The sequence below is a fragment of the Antennarius striatus genome, chromosome 15 (assembly GCF_040054535.1).
Source record: "Antennarius striatus isolate MH-2024 chromosome 15, ASM4005453v1, whole genome shotgun sequence".
Taxonomy (NCBI): Eukaryota; Metazoa; Chordata; class Actinopteri; order Lophiiformes; family Antennariidae; genus Antennarius; species Antennarius striatus.
In genome coordinates, this window is record NC_090790.1 from 4004710 (window position 1) to 4023249 (window position 18540).

The window sequence follows — 18540 nt, forward strand, 5'->3', positions numbered from 1 at the left end:
GCTGTCATTGCTGAGTTCAGTCCACTTTTAAAGCAGTCAGCTGAAGGAATTGGTCTAAATGTAAAACACTCATTTGAAATTGAAAGAGCTGTGCAATATTTGCATGACATATCAAACCCAATTTTTCAATCTCGACTACTGCTCTCAGGATGTCAATCACCATTTTGTTTTTCTCAGCTGTGATTGGTAAAGGTTTAGAAAATTTATAAATGCAGCTAATCTGTTATAAATGTAATCATGTTCAACCACAATAATCTGATAAAATACATAACAAGAGGCTGTTGGGTGTCTGTAATGCATCAGCAGTTATGTTCACTTCAAGTCCTGTGAAATATTTTACTAGCACAGCACAGTTTGATGACATAAAGCGCTGTGTCATCAGCAAACTAAAACACTTGACTGATGATCTGATTGATTTGAGAGTGTATTGACCTGAGTTTATGTGCCCTAGTCTTGTTTTTCTCCCCAGTTGTTTAGCAGTGTTGTGCAGTCCTTCCCTGTGTTTTCTGTCTACATGTCTCAATGTGTCCATGTCAGCTAATGTTCCAGTGTCTCAGTGATCACTGTTTGCATGCTTCTTATTTCCACTTTATCCAATGAGATTTGTGTCTAGAGGGGAAAAAATACAGCTAAGAATTTGAACAGACAGATTAAAAAAAAAACAAAAAAAAAAACCCTGCACATAGCAGCTCTCGCAACTTTCTAGTGTCTGATTACCCTATGTAGTTGTTGTTGTTTTTTTCTTGGCAACACATCCATCTGGTACAGTACTTCCAGTTTTTATGAGGAATACATAGACTGCATGTTAATGGATAAAAGATTCTGCGGAGCCTTGTACTGTTTTGTTTCCCTTAACAGCTATCACCCTTGTTTCTTAAATTTGATTTTAACAGGGTGTTCAGCTTTACCATGGAGGTTTTATGTCTGGTCGACCCACGCAATGAATGTATTCTCAGATTATTTAAACCATTTCAAGTGGTGTCTAAGGAGAATGAAAGTGCCTTACATAACTGGTATATTGAAAAAACAAACAGATTTTATTTTTCTGCATGCATGCTGTGTTCCAACAAGCAAGATTACTTACATCTGAATTCCGATTAAGAAAAAGTCGAACATGTTGATAATAGCGTTGAGATCATTTTCCTCGTGTGAATCGCAGAAACTGAAGCATCAGTACTGTATTCTCTCAGGAATCAGAGTAACCTGCAGTCATACAGCAGCTGCTGAAAACAGGAATGGAATTTTTTTTCTTCTGTTTTCATTCCATCACAAATGCGTCATATTTTATACTGAAAACCGTTATATTAAATATCCATCATCTTTCAATTCTTTACTTTTCACCACCATTTTCAGCCTCTTTTTTATGGTCTGGTTTAGGTTTTGTTTTGTTAGTTGTCTGACTTTGGATTGTTTTCCAACTTCTATCCAGGCTTTCAGCTTCAATCAGACTTACCTGTTATAATAAATAGGAAAAATATAGAAACATAATTTGTGACATCAGTGGTAGCAGCAATCTTTCTATCATTGTTAATAGCAACATAGTTCTAAGCATTAGCATGTACTGGAAGAAAGTATTACTAATTTTAGTAGGTAGTAGTAACACTAGTTATTTGTTGGTGTTGATGTAGCTGTAGCTGGTAGCAGCTGACCGGTAGCAGCTGACCAGTAGCAGCACCAGTTTCTAACAGCATAGTTTGTTAATGCTGTTAGACTTGGAATTAAAATAGAGATGAGATGGAAACCTGGAAATTAAAGGAAAATTTTGACCCTTAATGGAAAAGCTTTGTAAAGCTTTGTATCTGAAAATGTTGTATTGGTACTTTATCTATTTGGAAGTGAAGAAAATAAACTACATTTTTGAAAATTGTTTTATAAACTACAAGTCGCTGATGTTTTTGTTTTGTGGATTGTTAATTTCTCTTTTTGCTGGATTACTCAAAAATCTCTCAATAGATTTTTAATATCTTTCTTGACTACATAGGGTCCAATAAATAACCATGAGATTGTTGGTGTGAATTTGCTTGAATGGTTCTTTACCATTGTGGGATAGGGGCTGTTAAGTTTTCTCTTAATGTAATGGGTAAGGTTGACAACAGTTGGAAACCATACCCTCAGAGTACTGACTATAATATTGTTCAATTGATTTTTAATTTTTTCTTTGGTCTTTTGATTTTTTAATTTTTCAAGTTTCTTCCAAGGACATTTCAATGATGCCAGTGTCTTTGTGCCAGTACAACCTTTTCAAATACAAATGCCAATTTTTCCTTTTCAATTTTTAATTGTTTTTTAATGCAAATTTTAGTTTTCAATGCTTATGTTTTCTCTCACTTGATTTTTGTCCATTTATCAAAAAGAATATTCAACTCAAGTAAAAGTCACGGGCAACATGTATTAGAAAATAATTCCTGTGAAACACTGTTAAGTTCTAAGGGAGATTATGATGTCATAGTGGACTTTATACATCCAGGAAGCTCTGTCCTGTCCACACATATGAGGCAAAGCATTGGAAAAGCCAATCCATATCCAGTTCTACTCATTTCATGCCACAGACACACTCAGCTGTCTTATGATAAGAGGTTTGGAGCTGTCGTGTTTTAGACGTCAAGCTGCAAAGACAAATGTTGGGTACTTCAGTCTCAATGTACAGTTAATTGACCAGATAGATATAGATACATACTCTTTAAATAATTTTTCATCTTCTCCAGTTTCTATCTGTTTTAGATACAAATTTATCTCTAAATCTTGAAAGTGGGGTTAAGATTAGAGGTGGTGACAGTCAGTAGGTCTGAATTTTATTTTAGAAAGTAAGTTAACACTCCCTATTATTTATTTATGTCTTTTTAAGTTTCTGCATGACAGTACTGTAGATATGATGGATACAGAGTTTGGCTTATATGTGATTCTTCCAAATGCTAATAGTGAGACATCTTTAAAATTACGATATGGGGCAGAAATAAAAAAAAAAGAAAATATATATTTTTCTAGGATATAAATCTCTATACAGCTGTCAACATTGGCATGAAATATTCTTGAACACAATATCTTCTTCACGCACCTAACAATTTCAGTTTTTTCCCGTGTATTTCAATGGCAGAGGTAAGTTTACATGGTACATCAGCAAAGAAATTAACATTGTATTTCTTTGCTGCTCAAAAGTAAATCAGTTTACTTAAGTGTGTCTTTCATACATGCATCTTCACTGGAAACCATATATTCAACATACATATGTGAACTGGTTTATGTTGAGTATCATTGAATTAAAGATATCAATCCTTTTTTTCCCCAGACCAAATGCATGTTATCGTAAAACTCAAATATATGCAAATATTTTCTATATTAAATATAGTCATGTGTTGTAGATCCTCATTCAAGCCTTATAGTTGTACAAGTATTGTTTGAATGTTGCTTTTCTTCATCAATCAAAATAAAATAAGTACATTTATTTATTCATTTATTTATTGTAGAAGCAAACAAAGTTTTTTGTTTTTCAGTAAAATGTCCACATTCATTTTTATATGAGGTGTTTGTCCATCCAGTTTGAAGTGTTAATCACGTCTTTAATGCCATCAAGCAGACCTTGGTTCACAGAAATAATACTTTTGCTTTAACCAAAACCACTAATAATAATAATAATAATAATAACATAATGTCTTGTCATTATACAGTACAAAAGTAGTTTTTGTGAGTGTGTGCAAGGACACAAAGAACTCACTGCAATAAGTCACTGCAATCGGGCAAAACAATTTTCTATTGCTCTGAAAGGAATGAAAAAGCGTGAACTGCTTTCTTTTCAAGTCAGAATTGATCAGTCAAACTTCTAGGACATTATCTCAGGAGGTGCACAGTGTTTTTCAGGAACCAACTCTTTTCAGGGCAAATTTTTAATTTCCACCATTGTATATCACATGACGTACTGAAAGTCATGTGCTTGTTAACAATATATAAATACCAGTGAAACTGATTGTTGCTTTTTTATCCAGAGAGGATTCAATCTCATCATATTTGTACCGCTTTTTTTTGTAGCACCACCATGAGAATAAAATCAAAGGTCAGAAAACCATACTGCTAGGGCTATAAGAAAGGCTTCACCATCATGTTGTTTGAATTTCACCAACACTTTTATATTGTCTATGTGATAGTCAGGTGTATGTCTAAGTGTGTAGCAGGCTTTGAGACAGTGACAGTTGGCCCTTTTTTTCTGACTGTGTGTGTCTTTGTGTGCAGGTTGGAGTCAGCTTGCAGCCATGCATTGTGTGATGCTCCCCGATCTTCTCGGCCTGGATAAATTCAGACCTCCTCTGCTGGAAATGTTGGCGAGGAGATGGCAGGACCGCTGTCTGGAGGTAACACACCAGTTTCTTTCAAGAAATCAAGAAAAATAATAACTAATCAATCATATTAGAAATATCTGATTTAGACTGATTTTGTAACACTATGAACAATTGAATTTAGGACTCGACGGCTAATCTATTTTTTTGGAGGAGTCATTATGTATGGGGTCCCATTTCATTAACAGTGACTTGACACCGATGTCAGTAATTGTCAAACCAAAAAAAAAAAAAAGAGACATGTGTCCACCCATCTGTAGTCATTCTGTAATCAGTCTGGAGTAACTTATTTCATATTATTACATCATGATGTATACTGTATGTATTTCACTGAATCTATCTTCAATGTTGCAAATATTCAGAATAAGTATGTATCAAAAACATCACAATCGACGTGTTACATTTCCATCGCAATTAGCCACACAACCAATCGACAATGTCTGCTTACGTCTGAATAATGAATATAAAAGTAGTCATAATTCTTAATGGCTTTAGGTGCGTGAAGCAGCACAAGCTCTCCTGTTAGCTGAATTAAGAAGGATTGGCCAATCAGGACGTAAAGACACCATCGACATGTGGGCTCCCTACCTGCCTCAGTATGTGGATGCCGTGAGCTCCCGTAAGTACTCTTATTTTTCGCTCTTCTCTGAAACATTCTGATTAGTACTGTAACTGCGATTAGAAACTGTCCCTGAGTTGCAGTCAGTTTGGTGAGTTTGACAAAATGGTACCAATTGGTCTCCTCAGCTACCAAATGTTAAGTGTTGTTAAAAGAAAGAGGAATGCAACACAGTGGTAACGATGAAGTGTGCTGCTGGCATAAAATTTTAATTAAGATACAGTTTTCAACAACAATTGCATTTTTCAGTTTCAACATTTGAAATGTCTTTGTGTCATTTGCTGTCACATACAGGTTTTAAATGATTTTCAAATCATTGGTTTTTATTTACGTGTTGCAACAGCATCCCAACATTTTTGGTAATGGATTAGTACATTACATTCTGTGAATCCCTAGCAGCAGAAAGAATTCTATCGGCTGTGCCATTTACGCAAAAAACACAGAGGCTTTATTTTATTATAATGCTTAAATCTCCCATTGTGCTGACAGAATTAATTGTGAATTGGTGGTCTGCATTGTCTTTAACCTCCAAAACGTACACACTCAATGCAACAGCTGATTTGAATGGGTAGCAAGTATTATGTGAACATGAAAAACTGCCTCGGTAGTCGCAGTTTGTCGTCTGAATAATTTGCCCTTCGAAATGTTGGAAACATACTCAGCCATTAAAACTTAACCAAGTTTTTGTTCTTCTCACCAACAGGGTGAGATGTAGGAATGAGTCGTGTCAGTCTATGCATGTGTGTTTTCTAAAAAAAAACAACTGTTAAAAATATTGGAATTAAAAATTTTCTTTTTTAACACCTAAATAACGACTGATTTATTTTCATATTATTCACTGTGTTTTTTGGATTAACTGGATTAATACAATTGCATTCTAGGAAAGGAATATAACGCTGACTTTAAAGGAATGTGACTTAACTTGCTTCCATCTCACCCACAAATGTAGCTGTCAGGTGTTAAACCAGAAGCTTTAATGGGTTAAATTATATTTGAACCAATCTGAATTATCACAATACATTCATACAGCTTCATATATTCATACACTTTCTTACATTCTTTTTTTCCCTCTCTGTTTTCTGTATATTCCCTAGTCTCCCTCTAAGTCTATAGTTAGACCTGCTGATGGGAAGAAAGGTGAAGCTCCACTTTCTTTTACTAGAAACAGCCTCCTGAAATATTGTGTGCACGCTCAGGAGTCGCCCTGTGGTTGCTGAGGATGCTGGGTTTTTCTCAGGGGAACAGTTGCCATAGAAACGGGCCCCAGTCAGTGTTGTGTTACTGCAGCAGTACCGCAAGCTAGTGAGGGAGGAAGGAGGAGTGATGGGCCGGTGACCTCAGGGGACAAGGGAGGATGGGAGGGAGGTGGGAATAGAGAGGGAGGGAGATGGACTGAGGTTAAAGGGTCATTGAATTTGATCTGTGTGCTGCACAGCAGTGCTGGAACCAACAGTAAGTTGATTCCTCCTGGTCCTGGAAATCCTAGAATATCATGGCAAAGTCAGGAATGTGTTGAATCCTCAGGGGGAGTCCTTTAAACCCGAGGGAGTTTTTGAGTGTGTACAGTCTGAAACCCTAAATATGTCATTTCCACACATTTAAAACTAAAAGTACAACCTTTATCTTTCCATTTAAGTGGGGTACGGCTGATGTTTGTGACCCCATGTTTTGGTCCTGAAATTCTCCTTCACCACTTTGTACTCCCACTTAAACATTACATGCTAAACCCAACCCAGCACCTCCACCTGTAACATGTCTGAATCTATTACTCTCACATTAAGACAAAACAAATGATAGTAATTATAAAGGCTATGTTAAACTTATTTTTAGTGTTTGTCCACCAATGTTTCTAAGTGTCCTGTTACTGTGAATTTGCCTCAGAATTTGGCTCAGTGTTGTGTAAGCTATACTGAAGCACCCGTCCTTTCGATCTGCACCATCCCTGACCTCTATTACAGCTTCATTGTTCTCTGAGGCGGTAGCCCTGTCGGCAGCTCGGCACCTGAGGAGCTGAGAGGACAGAAGCAGGACTAATTGTCTTCACTCAACTGAGTTACAGCAATGAAAGAAAATACTGCGGGGAGATATAGAGATATAAATAAAGATATATATATATATATATATATATATATATATATATATATATATATATATATATATATATATATATATACACACACACACACATGGAACTTCCAGGATAAAACAAAAATATCAGACTTCATAAAATACCAGCATGTTTATCAACGCGTCTTCGATGTGGAGCTGGTATACGTCAGAAAATACCCGGTTTTAACTCCGTCCATTCTTTGTGTACACGTAGACATGGTCACACATACCTCACAGCGGTTTTCGTCACAGTGAGACGCCCTCCTGATAGAAAATGTTTTGGTTTCAGCGTCCACACGACAACGCAGCCCCGGCGTTTTCAAAAAAACTTCACTTTGGCCGGCGTTTTCGTCCCGGATATCTGCGTTGTTGTGTGGACGAAAGGCGTAACCGCAACAAAAAGCCTCGTTGCCAGATGCCTTATGCCATATTGTTCACGTGATTCCTTCTGGCAGATAGAGGATGGCGGCGCGTGCACACGCAACGAATCCTCTCTCTCCCGATACAGCGGTTTTTTCGTGTTTTTTGTGTCTTTGTCCATCTTTGTCACGTCCATCTTCGTCATGTCTTCTTACCCCAAGGCGCTCATACTCCCGTGAGTTTCTGCTCGACATGCGCAGAACAACTTTATTGGATTTAGACCCAGCTGATGCGGAAGTGCTGCACGAGTGCGGTCTGCTCTGGAGGCCTGCTCAACCACCGACCCCACTCCTGCTCCCCGCCCGCAGTGGAAGCGCCACAAGCGGAACATGCGAAAGCAGAAGTGGGGCAAGCGCGGAGGCTAGCGGCTGGCTCTCACCGGCCGGCTATCCCGACCATCACACTCGCCAACGTACCTTCGCTGGACAATAAACTGGACTACATCCGCCTGCTACGATCATCAACTAAGTCTGTGGAGGAGTGTTGTGTCTTCGTATTTGTGGAAACATGGCTCACTGACAGCGTCCCGGACTGTGCCATTCAGCTGGACCGGCTAACATGTTACCGGGCTGTCAGAGCATTCGTCGAGTGGGGGAAGACCCGCGGCGGGGGACTCTGTGTTTACATCAGGGATGGTTGGTGCCGCGACGCTGCTGTGGTTTGCTCACACTGTTCTCCTCTGGTGGAGCTTATGATTATCAGATTCCAGCCATTCTACCTGCCCAGGGAGTTTTCTGCCATATTACTGGTGGCAGTATATATCCCTCCCACCTCCAGCAACAATAGGAGTGAGGCACTGAATGATCTCTACCATCACATAAGTGAGCAGCAGACAGTCCTCATTTTGGCAGGGGACTTTAACCATGCAAACCCCAAGAGTGTGTTTCCGAAATTACAAAGACATATCAACTTTGCCACCAGAGGAGCTAACATCCTGGACAATGTCTACATGACACATAAAGATGCCTACAAGGCCTGCGCCCTCCCCCACCTTGGGGCGTCAGACCACACCACTGTTATGCTAACGCCCGCATACAGACCGCTTGTTAGAGTTGTCAGACCTGTGAAAAGGCAGATATGGGTGTGGCCTGATGGGTCATCAGAGGCACTCCAGGATTGCTTTTCAACCACAGACTGGAGCGTATTTAAAGACGTAGCCACCCACAACAACACCACAGACCTCCAGGAGTACACGGAGACCGTCACTGCATACATGAGAAAATGCATGGATGATGTCACGGTCACCAGAACGATCTCCGTTCGAGCCAACCAGAAGCCTTGGCTGACAGGTGAAGTCCACAGGCTCCTGAAGGCACAGAGCTGGGGAAGTCCACAGGCCGTGAAGTCCACAGGCTCCCAGCCTTCAGAGCTGGGGACGAGATAGGCCTAAGGACAGCTAGGGCCAACCTGTCACGAGACATCCGAGTGGCCAAGAGACAGTACTTCAGGAGGATCGCCACCCACTTCAGCGACATCAGAGATACCAGGAACCCGTGGCAGGGGATTCAGTCCATTACGGACTACAAGCCCCTTCCGTAGTCCTGCGACAGCTCCACCACTCTGCTGAATCAGCTGAATGACTTCTTTGCGCGCTTTGAGGCAGACAACGGCATCCCGGCACAGAAGGCTCCACCCCCTCCTGGGGACCAGGTGTTGACGCTTTCTCCGGACAGCATGAGGCAAGTCCTCAGAAGGACCAATGCACGGAAAGCCCCAGGTCCATACAACATTCCTGGTCGTGTCCTGAGAGACTGTGCTGATGAGCTCACAGATGTCTTCACAGACATCTTCAACATCTCCCTGAACCAGGCTGTTGTCCCTACCTGTCTCAAAGCCACCACCATTATCCCAGTCCCAAAGAAGTCGCCCCCATCCGGCTTCAACGATGACCGCCCAGTTGCACTCACTCCCATCCTCATGAAGTGCTACGAGCGGCTAGTAATGCAGCACATCAAGTCTGCCCTCCCTTCAACCCTGGACCCTTTTCAGTTTGCTTACCGGTCAGCTCAGCATTCAACACAATCATCCCCCAGCAGCTCATCTATAAACTGGACCAGCTTGGACTCAACACCTCCATATGCAACTGGCTGCTGGACTTCCTGACAGGGAGACCGCAGGCAGTTCGAGTTGGTAACAACACCTCCGGCACCATCACGCTGAACACGGGAGCCCCCCAAGGATGTGTTCTGAGCCCCCTCCTCTTCACTCTGTTGACCCACGACTGCACACCAACTTTCAGCTCCAACCTCTTCGTCAAGTTTTCAGACGACACGACTGTGGTAGGTCTCATCAACAACAACGATGAGACAGCCTACAGGAATGAGGTGGGCCTCCTGGCTATGTGGTGCAAGAACAATCTCCATCTGAATGTGGAGAAGACGAAGGAGATTGTTGTGGACTTCAGGAGAGCACGCACCTAGCATGCTCCACTAATCATCGATGGTGCTGCAGTGGAAAGGGTCAGCAGCACCAAGTTCCTGGGTGTGCACATCTCTGAGGACCTGTCCTGGGACCACAACACTGCATCGCTGGCCAAAAAAGCCCAACAATGCCTCTACTTCCTCCGCAAACTGAGGAGAGCAAGAGCCCCACCCCCCATTATGCTGACTTTCTACAGAGGCACCATCGAGAGCATCCTGACCAGCTGCATCACCGTGTGGTATGGCGCCTGCACTGTTTCCTGCCGTAAGACCCTGCAGCGCATTGCGAGAGCAGCTGAAAAGATCACTGGTGTCTCTCTCCCTTCCCTTACAGACATTTATAACACCTGCCTCACCAGCAAAGCCATCAGCATTGCAGGTGATCCCACCCACCCCTCTCACAGCCTTTTCAGCCTGCTGCCATCAGGTAGGAGACTGCAGAGTCTGCGGGCCAGAACCAGCAGGCTCAAGTCTTTCACCAGGCGGACAGGAGGCTCAACTCCCTCCCTGCTCTGCCCCCTGCCATAGCCTTGAACTCTACCCTCACAACCCATGCCCTCCCCCCAGCACCTGACTACCTATCTCTCCCTCCCCCCGTCAACTCGGGGACTACGCACACGTCACTTCCCCAATGAAATTAGAGTGTATAGAGATGTTAACCATCCCTTGTGGTTCGTTTTATACTTCGTGCTGTACTGTCTGATGTACTGTCTGTGTTGTACTGCCTGTGTTGTACTGTCTGTGTTGTACTGTTTGTGTTGTACTGCCTGTGTTGTACTGCTTGTTGCACTGCCTGTGTTGTCCTGCCTGTGTTGTCCTGCCTGTGTTGTACTGCCTGTGTTGTACTGCCTGTTGTATTGTCTGTGTTGTACTGCCTGTTGTACTGTCTACTGTGGGTCAGAGAGGACTGCAATTTGACTTTGACTTTGAGATGCGGCGTGATCGGCTGGGCGCTTGATTGACTGGTAGTGGGTGGAGTTGGTGACAGTGGGACAGCGTGAGACTTTTCTAGTGAGCTTATTCAAATATATAGGGAGGGATATAGATATATATAGATACAGATATACAGATATAGATAGACAGATATAAATAGGTAGCTATAGATAGATAGAGTTAGATATAGATAAATATATGGATGTAGTTATATTTAGTTTTGTTGCGTTTAGTTTTTGGTAAAATAATGCAGAGAATCCTGAGTTCTTTTCTACAATAGCAAACACAGAGGTTTGGTCTGTGAAACAGCAGTCAAGTTGACATTAACTGCAGACGATGAACCATCTTCAAACAAGGTCACCTGGGACAAAACAAAGACAATATGATGAGACTGAAAAAGTTGCCAAGCAGGGGATTATCAATTTGATGCCTTTCCTCCATGAGTATCCTGGTGCACTTGATGAGACCGCCTGTCATGTACAGGTCTCTATCCTACAGGTCACTGAATGATGGAGGCATGAAATGAAATGATTTAAAGTGATTCACTGACCAAACAGTGTCAGCTGTGGTTTTAGATTGCGGTGTAGTTCTATTTTCTCTAAATTCAAATTAATTCACTAATAAGTAATTTAATAGTGCTGTTAGAACAATATTATGTGTCTAACGGTGAATTTCTTAGGGTTCGAGCCATTATCTCATGATGGCTGATAACAGAGGGACAAACCATCTACCATCCACCTCCCTGGCAGACGTATGGAGTTCCATCAACATTTATTTTGACTGAGCAGTCCCTCAAAAACAGCAGTAGCACACTTGGATACACCGTAAACATGACTTTAAACAGAGAGAATCAGAACTGGTCTTTTAGCATCTTCATCTTAGAAATATTCCAAAAACAATGTCCCCAAATAAATCGTGAAGCAGTTTCTTAAAGAATTTGTAATATCTGTCCTCTTGGTGTAAAGTTGAAGTGCATTATGGGGTTTTGTGTTGAGGCTGCAGTGCATTATTGTGCTCTTCTACAGCAGACAGTACGGTTGTAGATGAGGACATATTGTGTCATGTTTCAGAGGAGGGTATTTTCATAGACATAATATTCTACATACTATAATGTGCTGCATCCCGTACTGTACACAACACACTTTGTTGTTCTACATGTGGGAAGATAACACAAGTGGAGTAAAAGGATTTATTACACACTGTTGACACCGTCACAATGGTTTGTTGCTCTCTCTCACACATTCTCTCGCTGTTCGTCTTGCTCCAGCAGCAGAGGTTGGGGTTTGAAGGAGGAGGCCTGTATTTATCCATTAGGTTTAAGTCTAGAGGAAATGTCACTGAGTCAGTCAGTCCCAATGTCGCAGCTGGCAGCTTACCAGACAACACATACACACAGCAGCGGCCATGACCTTTCCAGCTCTACTGGAATTGTTTAAGAGGCATAAAGAAAGATGGGTAAGCTGGAATTGTTGACCTGTTCTAATCAGTAGAGATTGGGAGGAAGACCATGACGATCTTTGAGGGTAATGTCTAATCAGCTGGTCTTTATCTTCAGGCAGCAGGTCAACATTTTGGGAACCTTTTTTGTGACAGAGAAAACAGCAATCTCATATCTATGGAGAGGGCATGTTTTTTCTGAGAACAGATCAACAACGGGATAAAGTTTCTTGACTAACTCCATCCAGAGTTTAAATGTCAACACCTTTCACATTCATAATTGAAGAACAACCTGTTTTCTGAACAACTACTACCAGGAGCGGTGACTATAACTCAGCAACCTGTGCCAGCTGGACTCGCTGCACAGATCGTCAAGATATAGTACTGACAGACAATGGAAGACAATCAGCATGAAGCTTTAATCTTTGCAGTGAAAGGCTTCCAGAGCTGCAGGGGGGGACAAAAGGAGTCAGGGGAGAACCGGTAGAGCGCTTACAAGGATAGGTAGGGAGAAAGAGTCTACGTGTGGGGGTGGTCTCAGTATATTCTCATATTCACACTCTTAATTGAAGTTCCCAGCATTGTTCACATCACACACACATAAACACACACCATTTTGAGGGTCAAGCTGCATGAGTGTGTAGCAGCTGTTTCTTTGATCACTGAACATCAGTTACCATTTCTTTTTTTTTCTTTTTTTTGTCTGTAGGTTACTAGCTGCCTCGTTCGCCCAATCAGGTTTCCTTTTCCAGGTCAATGAGGCATAGAGAGAATGGCCTGGACCTATAGTGGGCCCTGATTAAATTTTTTTTTTCATCGTTCATTTTGTTCAAAAATAAGTTCTGAAGGTCTTCTCTCAATCAAACTGTGAAAACATATTTTACATTTGCATCAGTCAGCATAGCTGGTGGAAACAGTCAAATATAATTCAAGTTTAATTTCTAAAACAATGTTCACATCCTCCTTCCATCATAGTTTCAAAAACGAATGAAATGCAGCAAAAGAAATAAATTATCACAATGAAGAAGAGAATCACCTTAAAGAAGAAGAGTATCAGTGACTCACAGAGTAACAGACAGATGAGAGGACCATGAGATCCTGGAGGTTAACAAGGCATGCTGGGAGCTATGTGTCATGGCTGACATGACAAGCTTGACCTTGGAGCAGGGCAGAACGCCCCCTCCTCCCACCCCACTCCCCCCTGTCATCCCCCTTTCTTCCACCTTCCTCTCTCTTTCTCCCTCAGCTCCTGCTTTGCCCTCTCTCATCTCTGGGAGAACAGAGTTAGTGTTTGTGTTTTTCTCTGTGTGTGTGTGTGTGTGTGTGTGTGTGTGTGTGTGTGTGTGTGTGTGTCTGTGTGTCTGTGTGTCTGTGTGTCTGTGTGTCTGTGTGTCTGTGTGTCTGTGTGTCTGTGTGTCTGTGTGTCTGTGTGTCTGTGTGTGTGGACATGAACCACATTTAACAGTGCACGTAAGCCAAATCTCTCAGCAGTTGTTATAATTATTAACACAACTGTAGTTGTTACATTTATTTAATCACAACTAGACATCAGATGAGGGTGAGTTGGTCTTGGTGGAGTTTGTCAGTCATGTTGTCACCGATCTATTGATCTGTGATCCATTTCTAAAATTCACTAACTTTTTTGCTTTTTGTTACATGTAATGGATTCCTCTTCCTTACTGTACCTCACCCGGGGTTTATTTACCATGACAATTTCTAGTGTAAAGTTTAGCAGGGACGCTACTAGTGTGAATGTGTTTAACAGCAGAATGGTGGCAGCCTCACTCTTTTCTCAATCTCTATATTTGTCAGTCGATTAGCTTATTTTGGTACCATGGGTACTACCCTAACAATTTGTTTGACTGATGTTTTTGATCATCCCTGAATGAGTACTGATGTGGAAGTCTTCCCTGATGTTGTTTACAATGTTTGGCGTGTAGCTTAGCTTGAAACCATCCTCTGTGGTAACTATCCTTCCCTACCCTACTCTATTCTACTCTACTCATCTACCTGTGTCACTACACTAAAATACTCGGCAAAAATCTGTGGTCTGCACCATAATTTGATGATGACATGTAGTGACACTGTGTGTCACGATACATTTATCAAGATTTGGTCAATTCCTACATATTCTACTGTATACATGTATTGGCTAAAGATAGATTACCACACCTCTTCCTTGCAACCAAGATTTTAAACACAAAATGAATCACTGCAATTAATGTTTGTGTGTAAATTACCAGTTCTAAAGTTAACACAAAGAATTTGATTTGTTTTAGTATGAAAGAAAACATCACAATAAGTGTGTAGATGTTTTCTTGCAACGTTCAATCAAAGTTCTTTAATTCACAGCAATGAAACCAAATCCCTTCTTTGTGACCTATTTCTGTTCTGAGTGGTCCAACCCAAGGTGACACTGCGCCACCTCTTTGTCGTTCAGTTCAACAGCGAGTATAAGAGCCAACATATTTGACTATCTGCTTAGTTTAGCGGTCCCTTTCTGGTCTTGTTTTTCAAACAATGGGTACCTGTACCTTATGTTTAAATCCCTCTGGTTGGTCGCCCAGCTGAGCACATGACTGCAGTGTCACACCCATTCCCAAACACATCAGTTTCAGCGCTGTTTATGCCTCGACAGGCATCCCAGAAGCTGACACCTCTTTACACAAACATGACATTATGACATCCTCCAATCAATCAGAAAAAAAATCGTTCATCATGTGTGTGTTCAGATGAGCTGGTGTTCATGTGTGATGTTATGGCTTTGAACTCTACTGTCCAGCCAGTCAGTGAAGCTCATGTGGGGATTGGATGGGGGGGTGGGGGGGCGTCCGATTACGTCGGAACATCAGTGGCTTTGTCCAATCACAGTCAAACATCAATTGTGTTTTAATTAAGTTCAATTAAGTTTTTATCACTTTAACGTTCCAGATGATAATCACCAACCAGGATGTGCGTGTGTGTGTGTGTGTGTGTGTGTGTGTGTGTGTTGTCATTATGTTGAGCTGTCAGCTGTGTGTGTGAGCAGGTTAATTGGAACATGAAGCACAATGTTAAACGGGATGAATCAATGTAATTACACACAGTGTAATCACATTTTTTATTGTGTGCTCAGGGTTTCCTTAGGAACTTGTGCGATGACGATTGTGTGATTTATTCTCATGATTACTGTTAACCTTTTCTCACAAAATCATTTCTGAATATTGAGATTTTATTGTATTTTTCTGGACACAAGGGAACACTGACAAGAAAAAATGTGGGTCTGTGTGTGTTTGCGTGTGTGTAACTTATTAATGAGGCTGTTTTCCCCGGGATTAGCAGAGTCCAAGCTCTCTTACCTTTTGTTCCTTCTTTCATTAGTGCAGCATCATTCATTAACCCAGCAGCTAATGAAAAGCCACTCTTAATTGGCAATAGAGAGATAAAGGCTAAATGAAAACACTAAATATAGGGGAGGTGGGGGAGCAGGTGTGTGTGTGTGTGTGTGTGTTTCCAATAATGCTTTAGATAACAGGGAGGCACAATGAACCTATATTAGCTGCTTAACCAGAATATTTAGCCAAAGATGAAGACAGGAACCTGGTGTGATGAGCTCACTCCCCACATGGAAATAACACCATTAACTCTCACCGTTACGATCTCACTCTCTCCTTGGAGGGTAAGGAGCTCCCGCAACTCTCACTACGTTCCTGATTTGAAGACATTTTCCTTCTTCTTTGCATGCATCTGAGGTGAATTGTTCACTCTAAATTGACTGTAGGTGTGAGTTTGTGTGTGTCCATCACGTAGTGAACCCCGCCTTTCGCCTGTAGTCAGCTGGGATAGGCTCCAGCCACACCCGTGATCCGCCAAAAATCAGCTGCCGGCTAGACAGCAGTAATCGGATGGATGGATCTCTCCTGCGGCACGCACGCACGCACACACACATACACACACACACACTAACACACACACACACACACACACACACACACACACACACACACACACACACACACACACACACACACACACACACCTTAACACAGCTGTTTTGTCTCTCTCCTCAGCTGGGACAACAACTGAGGCCTCCCCGCCTGCCCCACCCCCTCCTGAGACTCAGCCAATAGAAGCCAAGGTTCCTGAGGAGGAACTGGACGTCACAGATGATGACATTACAGCAGGTAGGCACAAAAAAAACTGACATATCCTACTTGACGTAGAAGACAAGCACAGGAAAACAGTGAAAACAACCATGCTTGACCTGCATACGTTTACCTAATGATTGACACAAATATATGTTTGAGATTGATTCTTAATCAGATTTAGCAGCAACATAGTTTAGGATCTCACATAAGCAGTCATGAAATGGTCTGGCTAGAGGCTTCCCTCTGTTGGTGATCACAACCTCTTTGTGTTGTCTAACATCCTGACGTGATTCTGTGTTCACAAACAGCCCAACGAACCCGTCTTCAGGGTAAGTCACTTCTGGTTTCAGAGTGTTCTCAGTAGGCCGGAGGTGAAAGTAAATCATTACTAGAAGCACCTGCTGCTGTTCTGTTAGCATTTAAAAATTGAAGTGAAACATTAAGGTGTGAAATGAATTCCCCCCAGTAGCCTCATCTGGTTTGATACGAGAAACACTGAAACTTTTTTAATTCATTTGTGGCTGGATGAAGGAATCTTGCTCTGATGACTTGAAATGTGTGTGTGTGTGTGTGTGTGTGTGTGTGTGTGTGTGTGTGTGTGTGTGTTTTCTAATCAGTATCACACTGCCTATGTGTAATGGCAGTGTGCTATGACCTGCATGGTGTTAAAAGCAATTTGTTGTTTCTCTCTCTCTCACACACACACACACACACACACACACACACACACACACACACACACACACACACACACACACACACACACACACACACACGATGAAAAACATTTCTTTGTATGAAACATCTGACACAAGTCACCCAGGTAGGACACACACATTCTTCTTCAGTCCATTTAGCTTTTATCACATTTCCCTGAAGTTTGACTGGCAAACTCACAGGTCTTGTTGATAGATGGTATTTTTTATTATTTATTTTTCCTTTCCAGTGATTATTTATCCTCGAACTCTGCTGGTAATATTAGCTCCTCTACTTCCTGCTGCAGCAGCTAATCATCCTCTCCCCTTTGACTGCAATGGTTATTAAAGGGAAATGTATATTCCCCCACCCCTGTTCTAAAAACACGATCACCCCCTCTCATTCTTCCTCCCTTCATCCCTCTCATTCCAGTCAATACCACAGATGTGTGTGACAATTTATCATTTCTCACAGCTCATTTTTCTCATATTGACAACAGTGTTTTTATTCAGTCCTGCAGTATTAAATTCTGCCAACAGACTGCAAACAAGGACACTGATTCTTTGCTGTGTAGTTTTGAACCTTTCTCTCACTTTGTTTCCTTTTTTTTCCTTAATGTATTTTCTTCTGATGCATCCATCATGAAAGTCCTGAATGACGCACTGTCAAGCTGTTAACTCCCTTGTCTTGATTTGTTTTGTTGATACTGATGGGGGTGACCGCTAATCGACTTGATTCAGATTATCCATCGAAACCAAATGAATTCACAGGTAAATGATTTGTATGATCATCACAATGTTATTTCCAAGACGGTTTCCTCACAGAGATTAAATCAAATCTGAGGAAGAGGATGAAGGAATAGATTCCATCCATCATCCCATTTCTGTCACATTTAGTAACCCCAAAACTAAACTATTTTTTTAAACTATTTTTTATTTAACACTTCACCCAACTGCCTCAAATTAAAGTGGCCTCTTTTGCTGGTAAGGATTTTTTAAATTGTTTTATTCATCTATTTATTTTAGTTTCCATGGTTGCGAGTTAAAGTCGTCACGTGAGTGAGATTTTACTCAGCTGAGAGTTTCTGGGGTGAAAATCAAAAATCAGTTTGGTAATGACATGGGGTGAAGAAAGCTTTGAAAGAAGAGAGAAAGTAGAACAGAAGACGGTGAAAGACCACCAGAGGACAAAAATGGGAAAGTAGAGAAGAGCCAACGGAGAGGAGGAGAGGAGACAAAGAAGAAACACAGTAAAAGCCACAGGATCACTTGGCTGCAGGCTGTTACCACGGTGATAGACTCATCACCTGAGTACACACACACACACACACACACACACACACACACACACACACACACACACACACAGAGTTCAGGACGCTCAGGTGACTACAGTTACGCTGTGCCACAGCTGCAACACCTCCCAGACCAAAGCTGACACACACAGTGTGT

General features: G+C 41.7%; 1 protein-coding gene across 3 annotated transcripts in view; it reads left to right on the plus strand.

Annotated features, from left to right (window-relative positions):
- LOC137608280 (WD repeat-containing protein 7) overlaps window positions 1–18540 on the plus strand; it is a 107019-nt gene that overhangs the window by 32159 nt on the left and 56320 nt on the right. For 2 of the 3 annotated variants that reach the window (XM_068334535.1, XM_068334536.1), the window contains exons 20-23: window positions 4225–4343; window positions 4824–4947; window positions 16316–16429; window positions 16702–16722. In XM_068334535.1, the coding sequence (XP_068190636.1) occupies window positions 4225–4343; window positions 4824–4947; window positions 16316–16429; window positions 16702–16722 (378 nt within the window). The remainder of the gene's footprint in view (window positions 1–4224; window positions 4344–4823; window positions 4948–16315; window positions 16430–16701; window positions 16723–18540) is intronic. The other variant, XM_068334537.1, reaches the window with a different exon arrangement.